Here is a 15,627-nt window from a genome sequence, read left to right on the forward strand (position 1 = left end):
CAGCATGGTCCAATTAACTGGATGGCCATTGGGTTTGATGCACTTGGACCATTCAAAGATTACAGACCACCAAGACATCACAATACAGATGCATTCAGCAGAAGCATGGCAAGACTGCTTAAGCTGGCTGGGCAGTATTAGTAGCAGAATATATCAGTAGCAGAGATTATATAAATCAGTGCAAAGGCTGAATCACAGCCCCACAGTTAAGGTATTTCCTACTCCCATTCGCAACCATTGCATTTCCAGCACAACAGCTCCCCAAAACCTTTGCCAGAACAGTCATCCGCCAGCACAGTTGTGCTTCAACCCAGAGAGAAAAAGGAAACCTGGGCTCCTGCCTCAGAGGAGAGATGTCAACTAAAAATACCACCTGTCAGTGCTGACAGCTCTATGCTGGATTCACAGCACAAGCTGAGCTCCTCCACAGCCACTTTCACCTCCGATCAAGAGAGTGCTTCCACTCCAATGAAAGTGTAAAGGTGAGAAACCCTGCTCAGCCACTGCATTGGCACTGAAGAGACTCTGGGATCAGAGCAGCATTTCCTCCTATGCATTGCACATACTGCATTTTCAACCAGCAGTTGGGGAAAGATGAACTGAAACCAGCCAAGCCTGGAGCTCTGAATTTCCATCAGCCATGGAAGATGCCAGGAGTGCTGTTCACAGCACCCAGCAAGGCAGCTCTGCACTGTCCATGCATGCTCAGTCCAGTTATTTCCACCCACGGTCATTAATAAACAGAATGATACCAGAGCAAGGTCATGATTTTGTTTATAGGAAATCTGGAGTCACTGAAATAAAAGTATTATTCATCTGATGCACAACAGCAGCACACAGAGATCTCAGCCCTCTCCCACCCTGCTCTTGGCTGACTGCACTGACTTGGATGGCTTCAAGGTTTCCTCTCTGCACCCTATAGGGCTGAAACAAAATTAAGGTCTTCCATGGGATGCAAGCCACCAGAGCTTACTGCCACAAGAATAACTTACAGAAAAGACTGAGCACAAATTCAGCTATTTCATGGCAATGTTTTTCCATAAAAGCTCTCCCAGCCTGACCAGCTGAACACCATACAGAAGATGTGGCACTGCATCAGGGAACAGATGAGTTTTGGTCCCATCTAGAAGAGCATCACAGGCAGCAGCAAGAAACTGAATTCTGGGAAGAGAAGGCCATTATGCATCTTCCTCACTCTCAGCTACGAGTTTCACGGCAGACAGGGGACTGGATGCTTCTGCACCAAGATGACCATACAAAAGCCCCAGAGATGGGAGCTGAAAATACCTTTAACAGAGTGTCGTGGTTTAAGCCCAGGCCGTAAATCAGAACCATGCAGTTTCTACTTCCCCCCCCCCCACCTTTCTTCCCTCCGCTCCTGGAGGGACAGGGAGGAGAATCAAAACAATGCAACTCCCATGGGTTGAGATAAGAACAGTTTAATAACTAAGGTATAACACAAATCACTACTGCTACCACTAACAGTAATAATGATAAAGGAAATAACAAGGAAGAGAATACAACACCTCACCAACCGGTACCTCACCCCCACCCTGCAGTGATCCAGCCCTTCCGGGCACTCTCAGTTCTACATCCTGGGCATGACGTGCTATGGTATGGAATACCTCTTTGGCTAGTTTGGGTCAGGTGTCCTGTCCCTGCTTCCTCCCGGCTTCTCCTCCTCCCTGGAATGAGACTCACAAAGTCCTTGGTCAGGGTAAACATTCTGACCAGCAACTGAAAACATCGGTTTTATCAGTATTATCCCCAGGCCGAAAGTCAAAACACAGCGCTGCACCAGCTACTAAGAAGCAGAAAAAAAAAAAAAAAAAAAAATTGACTGCTACTGTTAAACCAGGACACAGAGATCCTGTTTGAAACGTGAATACTGGGTTTGCTCTACCTTTGCAACACCTGGATTGGTGAACAAGTCCATACTTATGCTCATAGATCACTCTGCCACATTCGTCTCCAATGCAACATGTCTCTGGCTATCAGTCCATGACGAACAAGTCACTGGACTGAAGGAACCTGCCAACTAAACTTTACACACTTCTTATCGGCATCAATCAACCGAGAGGAGGAAGGTCTTCAGAGGTAGCAATAACCACATCTAAATATCACCGTGTTGTATTCCCACACTTGGCATCCACCAGCTCTGTTCCAGGGTGCATCAGAAAGCTTATCTTGTACTTCCAATACAACCCTGTTTGTAGGTACACAGCTTTCTGGCTTCCCCATCCGTATTCACTATTACATGGACAGCTCAGTCTGCGTAAGGAAGAGAAGAGCTGCGTGAGGAATATCACAAACTACCTAAGAATGAATAAGTTCAGACCTTGGCTATTAAACAGAAAGAGAAAGGACTCACACTTATTTCTTAGTTAAATGCACTGACTTCTAATGCTTGCCTGAAGTCTGTGCCTCAATCCTACAACTTAATATTATCCTTATAATAAATAAATAAATATGAATACAGGAACTCTTAAGATTGAATCACTCCATTCCCTTCACTCCAACTCATCATGCCACACTGGTGACAGGGCTCTCAGGGGACTCCTACATGAGTGCTAGAAGGATGGGAAAGCCCATTAATGAAATCCCATTAGACTTCACTGGGCTGGGAGTTTAGTTGCAGGGTATTGGTATTACACTTCTAAAAGCCCCTGAAGTTTGAGGACTCTACTGTTTGAGTATGGAGTAGCTGTGGGCAAGAAAATGTTCTCTTTATAATATCTAACCGCAATAGTAAAACTCCCTTTTTTTAGGTGCCTAAGGTAAAGTTAAGCTTTCCTATAAGGCACAACATACACATCAATTAAACTAACTAGAAAATGTGAGGATTTTTGCCTCAGATGAGCACTCTCACGGCTTATTAGTGGAAAGCTCTTCAACCTGGTTGACTGCAGATTACAGATGTCTCCTGTTTGTATTGAAAAACACACTTGGCTAAAAGCAGGCACTGCTGAATATCCAAAGCAGCCCAGGAAGGCATTGATACCATGGCAAATTATGTTACCCCCCATGAATACGGAAAAGGCTCACGCATACCCTTTATCATTTCTGTCCTGTGTTCTGCTCAGGCAGGCATCCCATCTTCTGCACAGGAAGGGACACCTCAGACAATTGTTCATCCATATCTCCATTAGCATTTACAGTCATGTACAATAGATTATCTGATGATCAATTAATCGGTGTCACAATATAACAGGATGATATAGGCTAGACAAAACCCAGCTGGCATCAAGAGCTGGATCTGACCTCTAGGCACAAAGCAAGCCAAGTGGTGACAACAGCCTTGCTCATTTAAAATAGATCACTCCAAATGTCAGCACAAAGGAAGCTGATGGCACATATTACGAGAGGAGAAATTACTGGAAGAGGACAGGTTGTCTTGTACATGATTGGAGGTCAGGTCATTTCTCATTGACCTAAAGCCTGGGACACAGGACACCAGACATAGTTTACTGCTGTGCAAGTTCACATGGGCCATTTCTTCCCTCTCTTCCCACAAAACTTTACTGAAGCAAGAAAAACTGTAAATCCCAAAGCCTGACATAGTTCACAAATTCCCAACAGCATTTTTTAATAATTGGAAAGCATTTAAATGTTTTGACAGTTTTTAAGTGAAGCATTTCAATCTTTCATTTTGAAATGCCTGTTTAAAAATTCCCTACTCTTTTGTATTAAAAGACTCATGCAGGTTAACAAAAAAACCACAAAACAAACCAACACCCACAAAACAACAGAATAACCCCCAGCAGCACATTTCCACTTTCTCAAAACACTCTCATTACCTGGGATAACTCCTTGGCAGTTACCACTTCTCCAAGAAAACACAAACTTCCCTTTGCCATAGCTCTAAACTCAGTGAACTTGGACCAGGCACATCCCAGAGACCCAGCTCACCTTAAAGTGTAATTTTTCTCCCTTCCTCACTGGGATTCAGTCAAACACTGCACAAGATAATCTGGAGAAGCACATGGCAGATCAGCACAGATGCAGCACTCCGAGCATCTCTACAGACCTCCTACAAAGCTACCCTGTAACCTTTAATTAAGAGCCCACAGAAAAAGTTAGCACCACAAAAAATAACACTCCTCCCTGGCCACATTTTAACTTATTCATACAGCACATGTAAGAAAGGACTGGCTCCCCATATACACTTGCCCCCTTACACCACCAGCACCCCATCACCCACAGTCAACTGGGTCATTTTCATGAAAGAAGAGGGAAAAAAACCTTCACATTTGGAAAAGGAGAGTATTGAGAGCATCACGTATTCATCAACTCACTCCAAGGCTTCTTACAGCCCCTATGGGAAGAAAAGCAGACTGCCAGCCCAGCCTTGCTTTAAGTAATGATCCGAATTAATTCCAGCGGTGGGGCTGCAGACATGCCCCTCATAAACAGCTCTAACACTAACTTTGTATTAGTAGTTTTGCTTATGTGCAGAGGAAAAAGTGAGGCTGTGCTTAATTTTTGGGGGAGGCTGCAGGCAAGTGGCTGATTTATGAAGTTCCCTTTGGCAGTATTTGGTAGGGTGGTGAGGGAAAGGGCTATGAGAAGAAGTGGGGAACAGCCCTGGCTGGCAACTGAAATAATGATCAAAATGGCAGCTGGGTGTATGGGATGCTGTCAGCTGCATGAAACCATGATGTTTCTCTCGTATTTACATATCACCCCTCTGCCAGAGGAGGTATGGCATGATGCTTGCAACGGAAGGAGGACTTTGCTCCATCACGTGAGGAGACAATGCAAGAGTAAAACTTGTGCTAAAACAGCTATTATGGCAACAGCCCTCCCTCACTGCTTTGACCCTCTTCTAGTGTAATGCTGCTAAGACTGCTTTATTGCTTTATATTTCATCAAAGTAATGCTAAGCAAATAGAAAAAAAGAAAGAAATCAAACACCCAGAAGAGCAGAGTAAGTCCACCTTCAGGAAAAACAGCTATTAATCAGGTGGGCAGCCTAATGCAGCGCCCAACTCATTCAGCTTCTTCCACTGAGAAATATTTGTTTATTTGCTAATTCCTAATCCTGGCCCCTGATTCCTAAACTGGCCTTCAAGGTTTTAGCTCAGGGTGAAGCTGAAAGCAACTGGTGGCATGCCTCAGATAGGCAGTGGCCATGGATGGTTTGATACAGGATGTGATGTGGCGCAGGAGGGAACCACCAGCATCCTCCCTCCTCTTGCCTTTCTCCTGCACCTCGCTCACATCCAGCACAAAGAGCCACAAAGAGTAAGCAGACTGCACAGCTAGGATAGTAAGGGTTTGGGGGTTTTTTGACTCTTGACGAAATCATGGAATTTCTCAGGTATCTAGCTACTTTTTGTGTCATCAAATACTATTTTTAATAGTGCAAATAATTTTTTTACAAATACAGGTCACATGTACAAGATAAAGGTCTATTAAGGCAGGTGAGGCTGGATCAAGTGTTTGTTTGAGTTGGTTTTATAAACATTATTTTAATGACTTTTTATTTAATCAGTTCATCAGATTGTCTTACCCTTCTCCTAACAGTCTAATGACAGAATGTAAATCATCCCAGTTCTCTCCACCGCGTTACTCCCACCGAGCACATTTCAACAGCCAGCACTTGTTCCAGCACCCATCATGAGCATATTCACAAGGATTTTCAGTTTAACAAGTGGAACACTAAGATGCCAGATATTTAAAGGAAAAACCTGTAGCCAGAATACCGCTGCACACCCCTCATTGACACAGACATGAATATATATCTCTGCAGGACTGCTCTGAGATGTGCTGTCCTTCATCAGATTCATGAGCAGTTACCATCCCACCTCAACAAGTCTCGGCATGGCAAGCTGGGAACACAAAACAGACTTTTCTTTCCAAGCATGGGGTAAGAGTCAAAGCATCAGTCTGTCCTATTTGCTCATGTTCCCCCATGCTCAGAGGAGGGTCTCTTCTTTCTATGGGAGATGTTCAGAGCACTGTGCCAGTCTAAGGAAGGGGACAACACAGAGAATAGATGGAGAACGGCAAGGGGCAGGACAGGCTGGACAAATGGGAACAGGCTGACAAAACACTCCTGAATTTTGGTACAGACAAATAAAAAATCCTACAGCTGGGAGGTAGCAATCCCATGCGACAGGACAGGCTGTTAAAGTGCCCGTACAGAAAAGGTTTTGGTGCACTCCTGCCAGGGATGAAAGCCAGCCCCATCCTAGGTTGTATTAGCAAAAGCACAGGCAGAAAGGAAAAGTCCACAGGAACCATTTAACATATGATTACAGCCCTGACCATCAGCATGCTAAAAGCTGCCCTCTCCTCTGGTCCTTCTGGTGGTCCCAGCGACTCTGCAATTCCCACCTGGTGGATATAATCCACAGAGTCATTTTCCTCAATTGTAGGGAAAACAAATTATTTTAAAAAATCATGAGAAATAAAGAAAATAGGTAATTTCAATATTTTTTCCTGGAAACTGTGCTTTTCCTCAAAGCTAGAGGCTCATCAATCATAGAAACATAGAATCATGGAATGGTTCAGGTTGGAAGGTACCTTAAAGACCAGATGGACCAGTCCAACCCCCCTGCCACAGGCATGGACACCTTCCCCTAGACCATGTTGCTCAAGGCCGCATCCAATCTGGCCTTAATCTAACTACATTGCCCAAGTTATTTCCACGCAGTGCAGACATGACAATGCAAGGCATCGACAAGCAGCAGCCACGTGTGAACCAACTCCAACCTGTATTCAGGAGCTCACCAAAACCTCACAAAAGCACTGGCACAATTTCTATCTTGCCAGTTTCAGTGAGAGGGCAGCGGTGACACCATGCTTCGCACAACCACACATCAACGGCTGGGATACAGCCACTTAGGGCTCTCACATTTGCCATGCAGCTCCTGTGCCTGGCACCTTCCTCCACCCACCTCTTCATGCTCCAAGGCCATGTTGCAGCAGCTCATGGTTGTTTCTGCCCCAGCAGTCTTTCAGCCCCCTGGCTTCAAGGCACCAATGCTTGTCTGCTCGGCAGAGGCCGCATCTTCCAGGGCAGTCTTACAGCACGAGGGATAAACAGCTATTTCATCTACTCACAAAAATACATTTCCAAGTTTCAGAACAATTTCTCCTTTTGCTGGTGCCAGGAAGCCCAATAGTGTGGCTCCGGCAGAATAGGCAGCCCTTGGCAAGACTCTGCCCAGCCATTACGTTTCAGAGCGTGGCAGCCGTAAGCTCCAAGACCTCCAGAGGACCCTGGAGCTCCATTCCTGGGGTACCTGGGCAACCCTCTCATTTTGAAGCCAACAGGACTTGGGCATATTGGCACTCAGAGGCCACCAGACAAAAAGCTGGCTGTGAACCCCCAAGCAATGCCTACCATGGCTGGAATGAGGTGTGTGGTTTACACGCCAGAAAGCTCACAGTAAGTGATCCAGTGGGTGTTGCACACACAGAGGAACGGAAGGGACCTTCCAGTCCATTGATTCCATCTCCTCCTCCCTTCCCACACTGAAAGTTACCTACTGACACATTTCATACAGTGCACTCCAAAGGGTACATAGTGTTTTAATCATATAATGGTATTAATAACATAATTAAAGTCCAGGCTATTTGCTAAGTAACATATATTACTCCAATCACTGCTTTAATATATTTAAAATAGATTAACCACTTCCTAGAGTTTGAGGCCAGGAGAGACAGTGGGACTCATCTGGTTTGATTTCCCACATATTCATAAGCCGGACAATTCCCTCAGCAATCCCTACCTGTACTGAGCTTGCCAATTTAAGGAGCAACATTTGATTGTATATCAAAGACATCTGACATCAGGGAGTCCAGCACATTTCTTGGTGTGCTGCTCCAACAGCTAATTACCCCAGCTGGTAAAAAAAAGTTGTCTTTATTTCCACTGTGGGCTTTGATAACTTCAAATGATTGCTGATGGCTCCTCTAACACCTTAGGCAGCTGCTTGGAGCTAGCTCTTCACCACTGCCTGTGTCTTCCTTCACAAGATAATTATAACATACCCTTATCTCCTTCTTTAACTATTTCAGTCAGTCTGAACCACCTTAATGCATGGAACTCCTCTAGTCTGTCCCCATAAGACCTATTTTGCAGATCACAAACCTCCCTGGTACTCAAATATCCTGACAACAAGGAGCCAGGGAAAACAGACATCAAAATCAAGCTAAATCCTGCTGAGAGCAATATGAGCTTGTAAGATGTTCAAGGCAACTTCCTGGTCCTTCAACCTTTTATGGATGCAAGAAGCATTCATGGAAGAAGCTATCTCCCAGACTGGACCACCAGTATGCTCCTGGGTAGCCACCAGCTCTTAAAAGAAAGTCCTCCTTTCAGAACAGCCAGGCTTCAAAATCTGTCTGAGAACAGCAAACCGACTTCCCTCCATTTTCAGCTATATTTAGCAAGGCCATTATTTATGGAGATGGCAGGAAATAATTCAGTTGGATCTAGACACAAGTCAAAATTGGAAAGAGGATCTATAAAAAGAAAACCAAAGGACCGAACAAGGAGCCAGTCATGGGGACTCAAGGGTGCAAGTATGAGGGAGGGCTCTCCAGCAGCAATGGAGCAGCATCACTGCAGACCCTAAACACATACACTGGGTCAGACCTAGACCATGGGGACCGATGGAGCTGGCTTCCCTCAGACAGCCGCTCTCAAAAACCCCATCCTCCAAAAGAACAGCATTTTCCAGGTTTAAGGAACAACCTATGGTCCTGAGTCCATCCTAGTCAGGGAAGTGACAGTGTCAGGGAGAGGCAGGGAGCATCCTCCCCACTGTATTTGCTTCCTGCGTGACCTGTGGCTGGATTCCTCCCATCCAGAAGAGTTTTTTCTGCTGGAGGAATAGGATAGACTGCAGAAGATCCAGTGCCCTACAAGAATATATATATATATATATATATATATGCACATGCAGGCTGGCACTGCAATGTCTGCAGGGAGCAGATCATTCCCTTATCGAAAGAGGTCCCAGAAAATACCTGAGGAGGGCGGGAAACAGATCAGAGCTTTAATCATTCATCTGTTTCCTTCCTCCCCGGCACTTCATCTAACTGATGCTAGTTAAATTGGATTTTGCTCTTCTGAGCCAGGAGGGCTTTTATTTTATTTAAAGACTGCTCCCTTCCCACCAGATTTCCTCCAAATCTTCCTCACACAGAGTCAAGGGCAACATTTTAACCAGAGATGCAAAGAGCATCAGCTGCTCCTGGGAGGATGAGATGTGCTGTGATGCCATCCAGCACAGCACAGAAGCAACTTGCTGTACGCCAGGATTGTATTAACCTCTCGCACACATCCCAGGACACACGAAACCTGATGGAAATTTCTGCACTGATTCAGCAGAGCTGGAGTCAGGTTTAATCCCCATTGCTGATCTTCTCCACACATTTACTATTGAGCACCATTACAACTTAACTCTATACATTTGCACCATTAAACCCCTAATTATTGCCCCCTCAGAGCAAAACCAGCCTCCCAAATGCACACCCAGATATCAGACTCCCTCGGTCCCGCGATGCCAGCTGCTGCACAGCCCCTTACCTATGGCACAACCAAGAACCACGAGCAGAGTCAATCCCAATCTCGTGGCTGTCTGTAAGAGGCACGATGGCTCCTTCCCTGACTCTGCACGCTCCCATGTTCAGCTGCTGAAGCTGAAGTTCATCTCAGACCACCGCTGAAATCCCAGTGTAAACATCTGCAGCGTGAGAGGGAGGAGGAGATCTCTCTCTGGGGCTCAGTTAAGAGTTAAAGCTCTCAGTGATCAGTTGGCTCCTGCAAAACCTCCTGGAGCGGGTGGCAGAGAAGCACACAGCTGCTCAAAAACAGCCCCTGTGGTACGGCATAATTCCTCCCCTGTTCCCAGGGCCACCTCACTTCCCTCACACAATGTCCCGAATTGTGTAGGGTTAAACTGTCCCACACAACGCCTGCATTCACACCCAGCCACACCACGGAAATACCCTGGGTCCCCATGCCACCGCGGTGACATCTGGGACCGGTGATCCAGAGGCTGCCCTAGCCAGCAGAAATGGGCAACCGGCCATTGGAACAGGAAAATGCTCTTGCTTGTAGTGTTTTTTCATTTTCCTCCCTCCCTTCTCTCATCTTTCCAATCCATTTATTCAACCAGGGCAAGTGTTAGGGAAAGACCAGGTCAGCAGCGGCACATAGACACTCCCAGCTCTGAAGCCAGCAGTCATTAATCCCCCCCAGAGGGCTGAGCATTCTGCAAAAGAATCATTGTCATTATAAAGAGGCAGATGGAGTTGAGGGAAGATCTTCCCCAAAGCTGTATGACCCTGCTCCACCTCTCTCAGGATACAAAGCACTTCGAAAGACCCCAACCAAGCTGCCCTCTGGGGTGGAAAGTGCAGCTCTGGGTTCTGGGTTCCCCATTTCCAAACCTGCTTCTTTATAAAACATACCACTGCAATAAAAGAGTATTGGGTAACGTTTTATGCTTGACACAAGGAACAAGGACAATCTCACTGACATTTAATAAATACCTATGATTCCACATTATTTTGCACCAGCAGTGGAAAGCCTGGTTGCTCCCTTTGTCTCCCAACACTTTGCATGCTGAGTCCCACATCCCAATTTCGTGCAGAGCCCTGAGGAGATGCTGACATGTCTGAGCACAGTGGATACTCATTTGTGACCACTTGCTTTCAGGAGGTATTTATGTCTGTCCTAACATTATCCACATCTGCAAGTAGGATGTTCAGTGCCTTCCATTACAGGAGTTGGTATAAAACACGTTGTGGGGGTGCACAGCATGATGACTACTGCATGCACACACTCTTTCCTGAGACATACCCGGTGTGTACATTCATAAAAAACCTGCTTTCAGCAGCCGCCCTGCTTACTTCCAACTGAAGCCATGGCAAAATAACTAAAAGCTCTGTGAAGATCAGGTAAACCATGCCTCCATGGCCCTGGGGAAACCGTGCTGCAGAAGGGGCTGCTCTGGGTGCTGGGGGGCTTCCTTTCCCACCATGAGTGGCCACCCCTGTGGGTGCAGCAGCCCCTTGCCCAACGGGAACCACGGCTGCTCCCAGCTCCCGTGGCAACTTGTATACTTGGAAAACAGCTTCCCAGAGTCAGAAAGTGTCAGCTCCAACACTGGAGCAATTCCTTCCCGACATCCTGCCATCACTTGGCACCGCTGGCAGGGTCCGTCCTGCTCCCCAGGCACCCCTCCAGCCCACAGCCCGGAGGTGCTGGCATCGCTCACGCTCTCTGGGCTCATTTCCAGACATTCACTACATTGCTCCTATACTGTTCCTCACTCAGCAGGGCACAAGGTGGGACCCTAGGGACACCGTGCATTTCAGCGCCTGAACCCCAAGATCCCAGTGAGTCCCCCCACTGGAGCAGTTTGGCACCAGGGAAACAGACACAGGAATCTGCTCTCCACTAATGAAAATCCCATGTTTTGATGAGCTGCTGCTTATCTGCTTAAAAACGCTCCATGCCCATGTCGGCCTTCTCATTTAGCCATTTCTTCCCTTTTAATTTGAAGTTTGGTGAAAGGATGACCATCATGTTTTAAATACCTACATTTTCTGCGTTATTAACAGTGCAAGTCATGCATAATTCTTAGGGGAGGAAAAGTGTATAGAGCACTTGAGTTTTTCTAGATTATTTCACCAAGAAAACAAGCTGGGCAAACCAGAGCTGAGGAATTGCATGTCTAGCTGGGGATTTTAGCAGCTCCGTGCTCCCTCCATCCCCTGAAGAAGCAGTGTGAGACACGGAGCCGGGGACGGCAGGCTCTTGGCAGACCTGTGCCTGCCCAGCTCCATCCCTGCCCTGCTCTTCAACCCTGGGAAACTGTTCCCAGCGTCAGTGCCTCAGTTGCCTCTGAGGTTTAGCTGTATGATCAACCAGCGTTTTAATCACAGGTCTAACTATTCAGGAGCAACAGGGGAAAGTTAACAGTGAGATGTACAGTCAGACATCATGGGTCATTAATTTGCTTTTTTTGTATGAACTAGGAATTAGCAAACCTGGACCATTTTTTTTTTTAATTTAAAGACACCAAACCAGCTCTCAAGTGCTGCTGTTCCAGGCTGGTGTGCACGCTGCCATGCCAGGGGCTGTGCCGGCACAGGGCAGAACTGAGCAGTCCTGTCTACACCTCCTGCAGTGCCAGAGACGAGCATCCACGGCAGGCAGCAGGCAGGCAGTGGGCACAAGTGCCAGAGAGCAGCCAGGTGGAGCTTGGGCAGTGCCCATCCCGAGCGAGACCCCATTCCAGTGACTCCTAACGACGAGACACAATCTCAAAGGGAAGAACTGGGGAGAAGCCGGAGCGGCAGACTGCACCTCAGTGACAGGGCTGAGAGCTGAGATGCTGGAAGCTCTCAGCGCAGGACTGGAGAGGGCGGCAGGGCTCAGGCAGGGCAGCCACACACCGCAGCATGCTCCTTCTTCACACAGTGGAGCAGCACACAGGGGAGGCCGCTGGGGCTCTGCCTAATAGCAGAAGGAGCACCTGCATTTCAGGGCACTGGCACAAAGGCAGGGAACAAGTGGGCAAACTCAGCAAGACATCTTCCTAACTGCACACGCTTGGAAGCAGAGCAGTGAGGATCCTGAAATCCTCAAACAGGGACAAAAAAGTTGTTCAAATCCCATAAATCTATTTTTCTAAAGCAACAAGAACCAAGCAGGCTCCGTCTCCCAGGCTTGGGCTCACTTTTGCAAACATAACTCAGGGCACTGCCTTCAAAACTGCCTTTCTCAAGATGGCCCTCATGCACAGAGTGGGCTTCTCAAGGCGATTCAGGCTGCCAGGAGGCAGACCATGGGCTTGTCTCTTTTTTGGCAGAGCACACTATGCATTCTCAAACCGACCTTTGGGAGTCAATGAACAAACACAAATTCATGTGAAACAGGTTTCAAATATAGTGCAGCCACATATGACTGACTTCACACAGCTCCCCACACACATCAGCCCTTCACCCACCGTCCTTCACCTAAATCAGGCGTTACATTTTACAGGATGAAAACGCATCACTGCCAAACAAGTCTTACTACAAATCTGCATGTGACATCTCTTGTGCATCGACAGTGGTGCTCAGTCTAGGGCAAGATGTCCCTTTCCTGTAGGCCCCCACAAAACACGCTCTGCCTGAAAAAGCTCTCCCTATTCATGACCGCAGTTGCTATTCCAACGCATCCAACAAAATGTGCCTGTGTATCGGGGAAGGCATGGAGCCCCGGTGCCACCAGTGCCGCGATCTGCACAGCAGTAATCTAGCCGCTGCGAGCAGAAAGCTCAGGTATTTTCAGTTACACTGAAATTTTGCAAAATTTAAAAATAAATAAATAAATACAAAGCAAAAAAAAAAAAGGGGGGGGGGTGCTGGGGCTCCTTTCCTGGTGGGAAGCAAATATTTTAGTGCCGAAACAGAAGCACGAGCTGGACAGCGCAGATGTCAAACAAAGCATTTACTGGCAAATTCATGAAGTCTCAACATCGAGTGCCAAAGCCAACGCTCCCAGCGACACCGCACCGTCACTTACATAATCTTCTCACCGCCGGGACCGGGACCCGGGCATCACCAGGGTATTACTGGGACCGGGGCACCGCCGGGACTGGGGCATCACCGGGACCGGGGCATCACCGGGACCTAGGCATCGCCGGGGCCAAGGCATAGCCGGGGTATCACCGGGACTAGGGCACAGCCGGGGCCGGGGCCAGCGCACCGGGTGGTGTCCTACCCGCGCAGTACCGGAGGGAGAGCCCCGCTCTCCCAGCGGCTCGGCTCTGGGAGCAACAATTCCCGCAGCCGCAGCGCCGGACCCCGCGTAACCGCCCAGGCCCCGGGTGCTGAAAGCGGGGCTTGGGGTGCCGCGGAGCATCCCGCACCCTGCTCCGCGGCTGCGATTTGCAAGTCACTGCCTGAGGGAGGCCGGGGGAGAGGGGCGCTTCCCTGCGCGCCCGCCCGCGGAGCCGCCCGCCCCGGCGGAGCCCCAGGAAGTTTGAGGCTTGCCCCCAACCCTCGCTCCGCGGCCGCGGGCGGGCGGCAGCGCCGCTGCCAACAAGTGCGGCGGCCTCACGGCGCTCCGCGAGCGCGGAGGAACTCCACCGCAGCGGCGCTCAGCGGCTCCGCGGAGGCGGGCCGCCCGTGGCACCCGTGCCACCCGAAGCCCCTCGAGTTCTCTCCCTGAGCCACCGACACCCCCCAGGTTTTCTCCGTGAAACGCCAGTGTCTCATGGCAACGGCGCTGCCTCCGCTCTGCCTCCGCCGCCTCCCGCGGCGCGCAGCGGGGCCCCACCACCCCCGCGGCCGCGGGAGGTACACCCCCCTATACTCCACCGCTCCCGCACCGGCGACAGTCGCGACAAGGTCATGCCGCACCCCAGACTCACCATACACCCCTTGCCCGGAGCTGCCATCCAGCAGAACCGTCAGCAGCCCCAGCAGCCCGATCGCTACATCCATCTTCACGTGAGCATCCACATATCCAGCCCGGCGGGGGGGTCGGAAGGGGGGATGCGGGGAGGGGGCAGCGCAGCGCCCGCCGGAGCCCCGCGCTCCGCTGCGGCCGAGCCGCGCACGCCCGCGCAGGCAGGGCGGCGGGGGCAGGCGGCGGGCACCGCTCCGGTCCTTCCTCCTCCGCCTCCGCCTCCTCCTGCGCAGCGAGCGGCTCGGAGCGGCGCGGGGCGAGCCCCCCGCTCACAGCGGCAGCCCCTTCAGGGCGCCGGCCGCCGCCGCCGCCGCCTCCCGGGGCCGCCGAGCGCCGCGCGGGGCCGCCGCAGCCGCCTGCGCCCCGCGGCCATCAGATGCCATCGCAGCGCCGCGGCCCCCGCATGGCGCGTGGGGCCCCCCGCAAGGCGCGGAGGTGGTGTCGGGGTGGGTGGGGGAAAGGAGGTGCGGAAAGAGCGCGGCCGCGGGGGCGAGTCCTGCTCGTAAGCGCAGGGAGCCGCGCTCAGCGCGCGTGAGGAGAGGTGGCCGGGCCCATGGCGAGGGGCGGCGGGACGGGCGGGCTTCTCTCCGCCGGGCGGCGGGGCAAGGGAAGCTCGGAGGGAGGGCGGCGGTGTGCCGTCACGTTGTGCTCTGCGTGCCGGCAGCCTGAGACGGGGAGCCGCAGCCCGGCGACGTCAAAGCTGCGTGGCTCGCTGCTACGCGCCTTCCTCCGCCTCCTCCTCCGCCGCCGCCTCCCGTGTACCCCCGGCTCCACCACCGGCGCCGGGCGCGCAGGGCCGCGGGTGGTGCTAAGGCGGGGCTCCGTGCCGCCCCCCGGGGTGCGTGGCGCGCTATGGTGCCCCCCCCTTCGCCCCGGAATGCACGGTGCGCCCGGTGCCCCAGCGGGGAGCGGACGGTGAGGGGCGCCGATCGCCCGCGCTGGCTGCGCGCTCCGTTCCCGGGTGCGGTGGGGTCCAGGCCGTCCGCGGCTGCCCGCGCACCTCCCGCCGGCCCCAGGCTGCGCTCCTGTGTGGGGCTTTGTACCCCAACTCCACGTCTGCCCGGTGCTGGAGCACCCCAGGGCTCAGACCTCCTCCCGCTGGTAGCACACACTCGTGGGGTGCCGGAGCAGGGGGCAGCAGCGCTGCCTTCCCCAGCCTCCGTGACTGAACACCCCGTGCTTGCTCCCGGTTGCGCGCCCAG

At 50.8% G+C, this 15,627-nt stretch overlaps 1 protein-coding gene across 2 annotated transcripts in view; it reads right to left on the reverse strand.

The window, feature by feature from the left end:
* MDGA2 (MAM domain containing glycosylphosphatidylinositol anchor 2) overlaps window positions 1-14,481 on the reverse strand; it is a 378,834-nt gene extending 364,353 nt beyond the window's left edge. The window contains exon 1 of one of the 2 annotated variants that reach the window (XM_080619512.1): window positions 14,388-14,481. In XM_080619512.1, coding sequence (XP_080475638.1) covers window positions 14,388-14,460 — 73 coding nt within the window. In that variant the 5' untranslated portion in view covers window positions 14,461-14,481. The remainder of the gene's footprint in view (window positions 1-14,387) is intronic. The other variant, XM_080619511.1, reaches the window with a different exon arrangement.
* Window positions 14,482-15,627: the final 1,146 nt, after the last annotated feature.

The sequence above is a fragment of the Psittacula echo genome (assembly GCF_963264785.1).
Source record: "Psittacula echo genome assembly, chromosome: 5".
NCBI classification, from domain to species: domain Eukaryota; kingdom Metazoa; phylum Chordata; class Aves; order Psittaciformes; family Psittacidae; genus Psittacula; species Psittacula echo.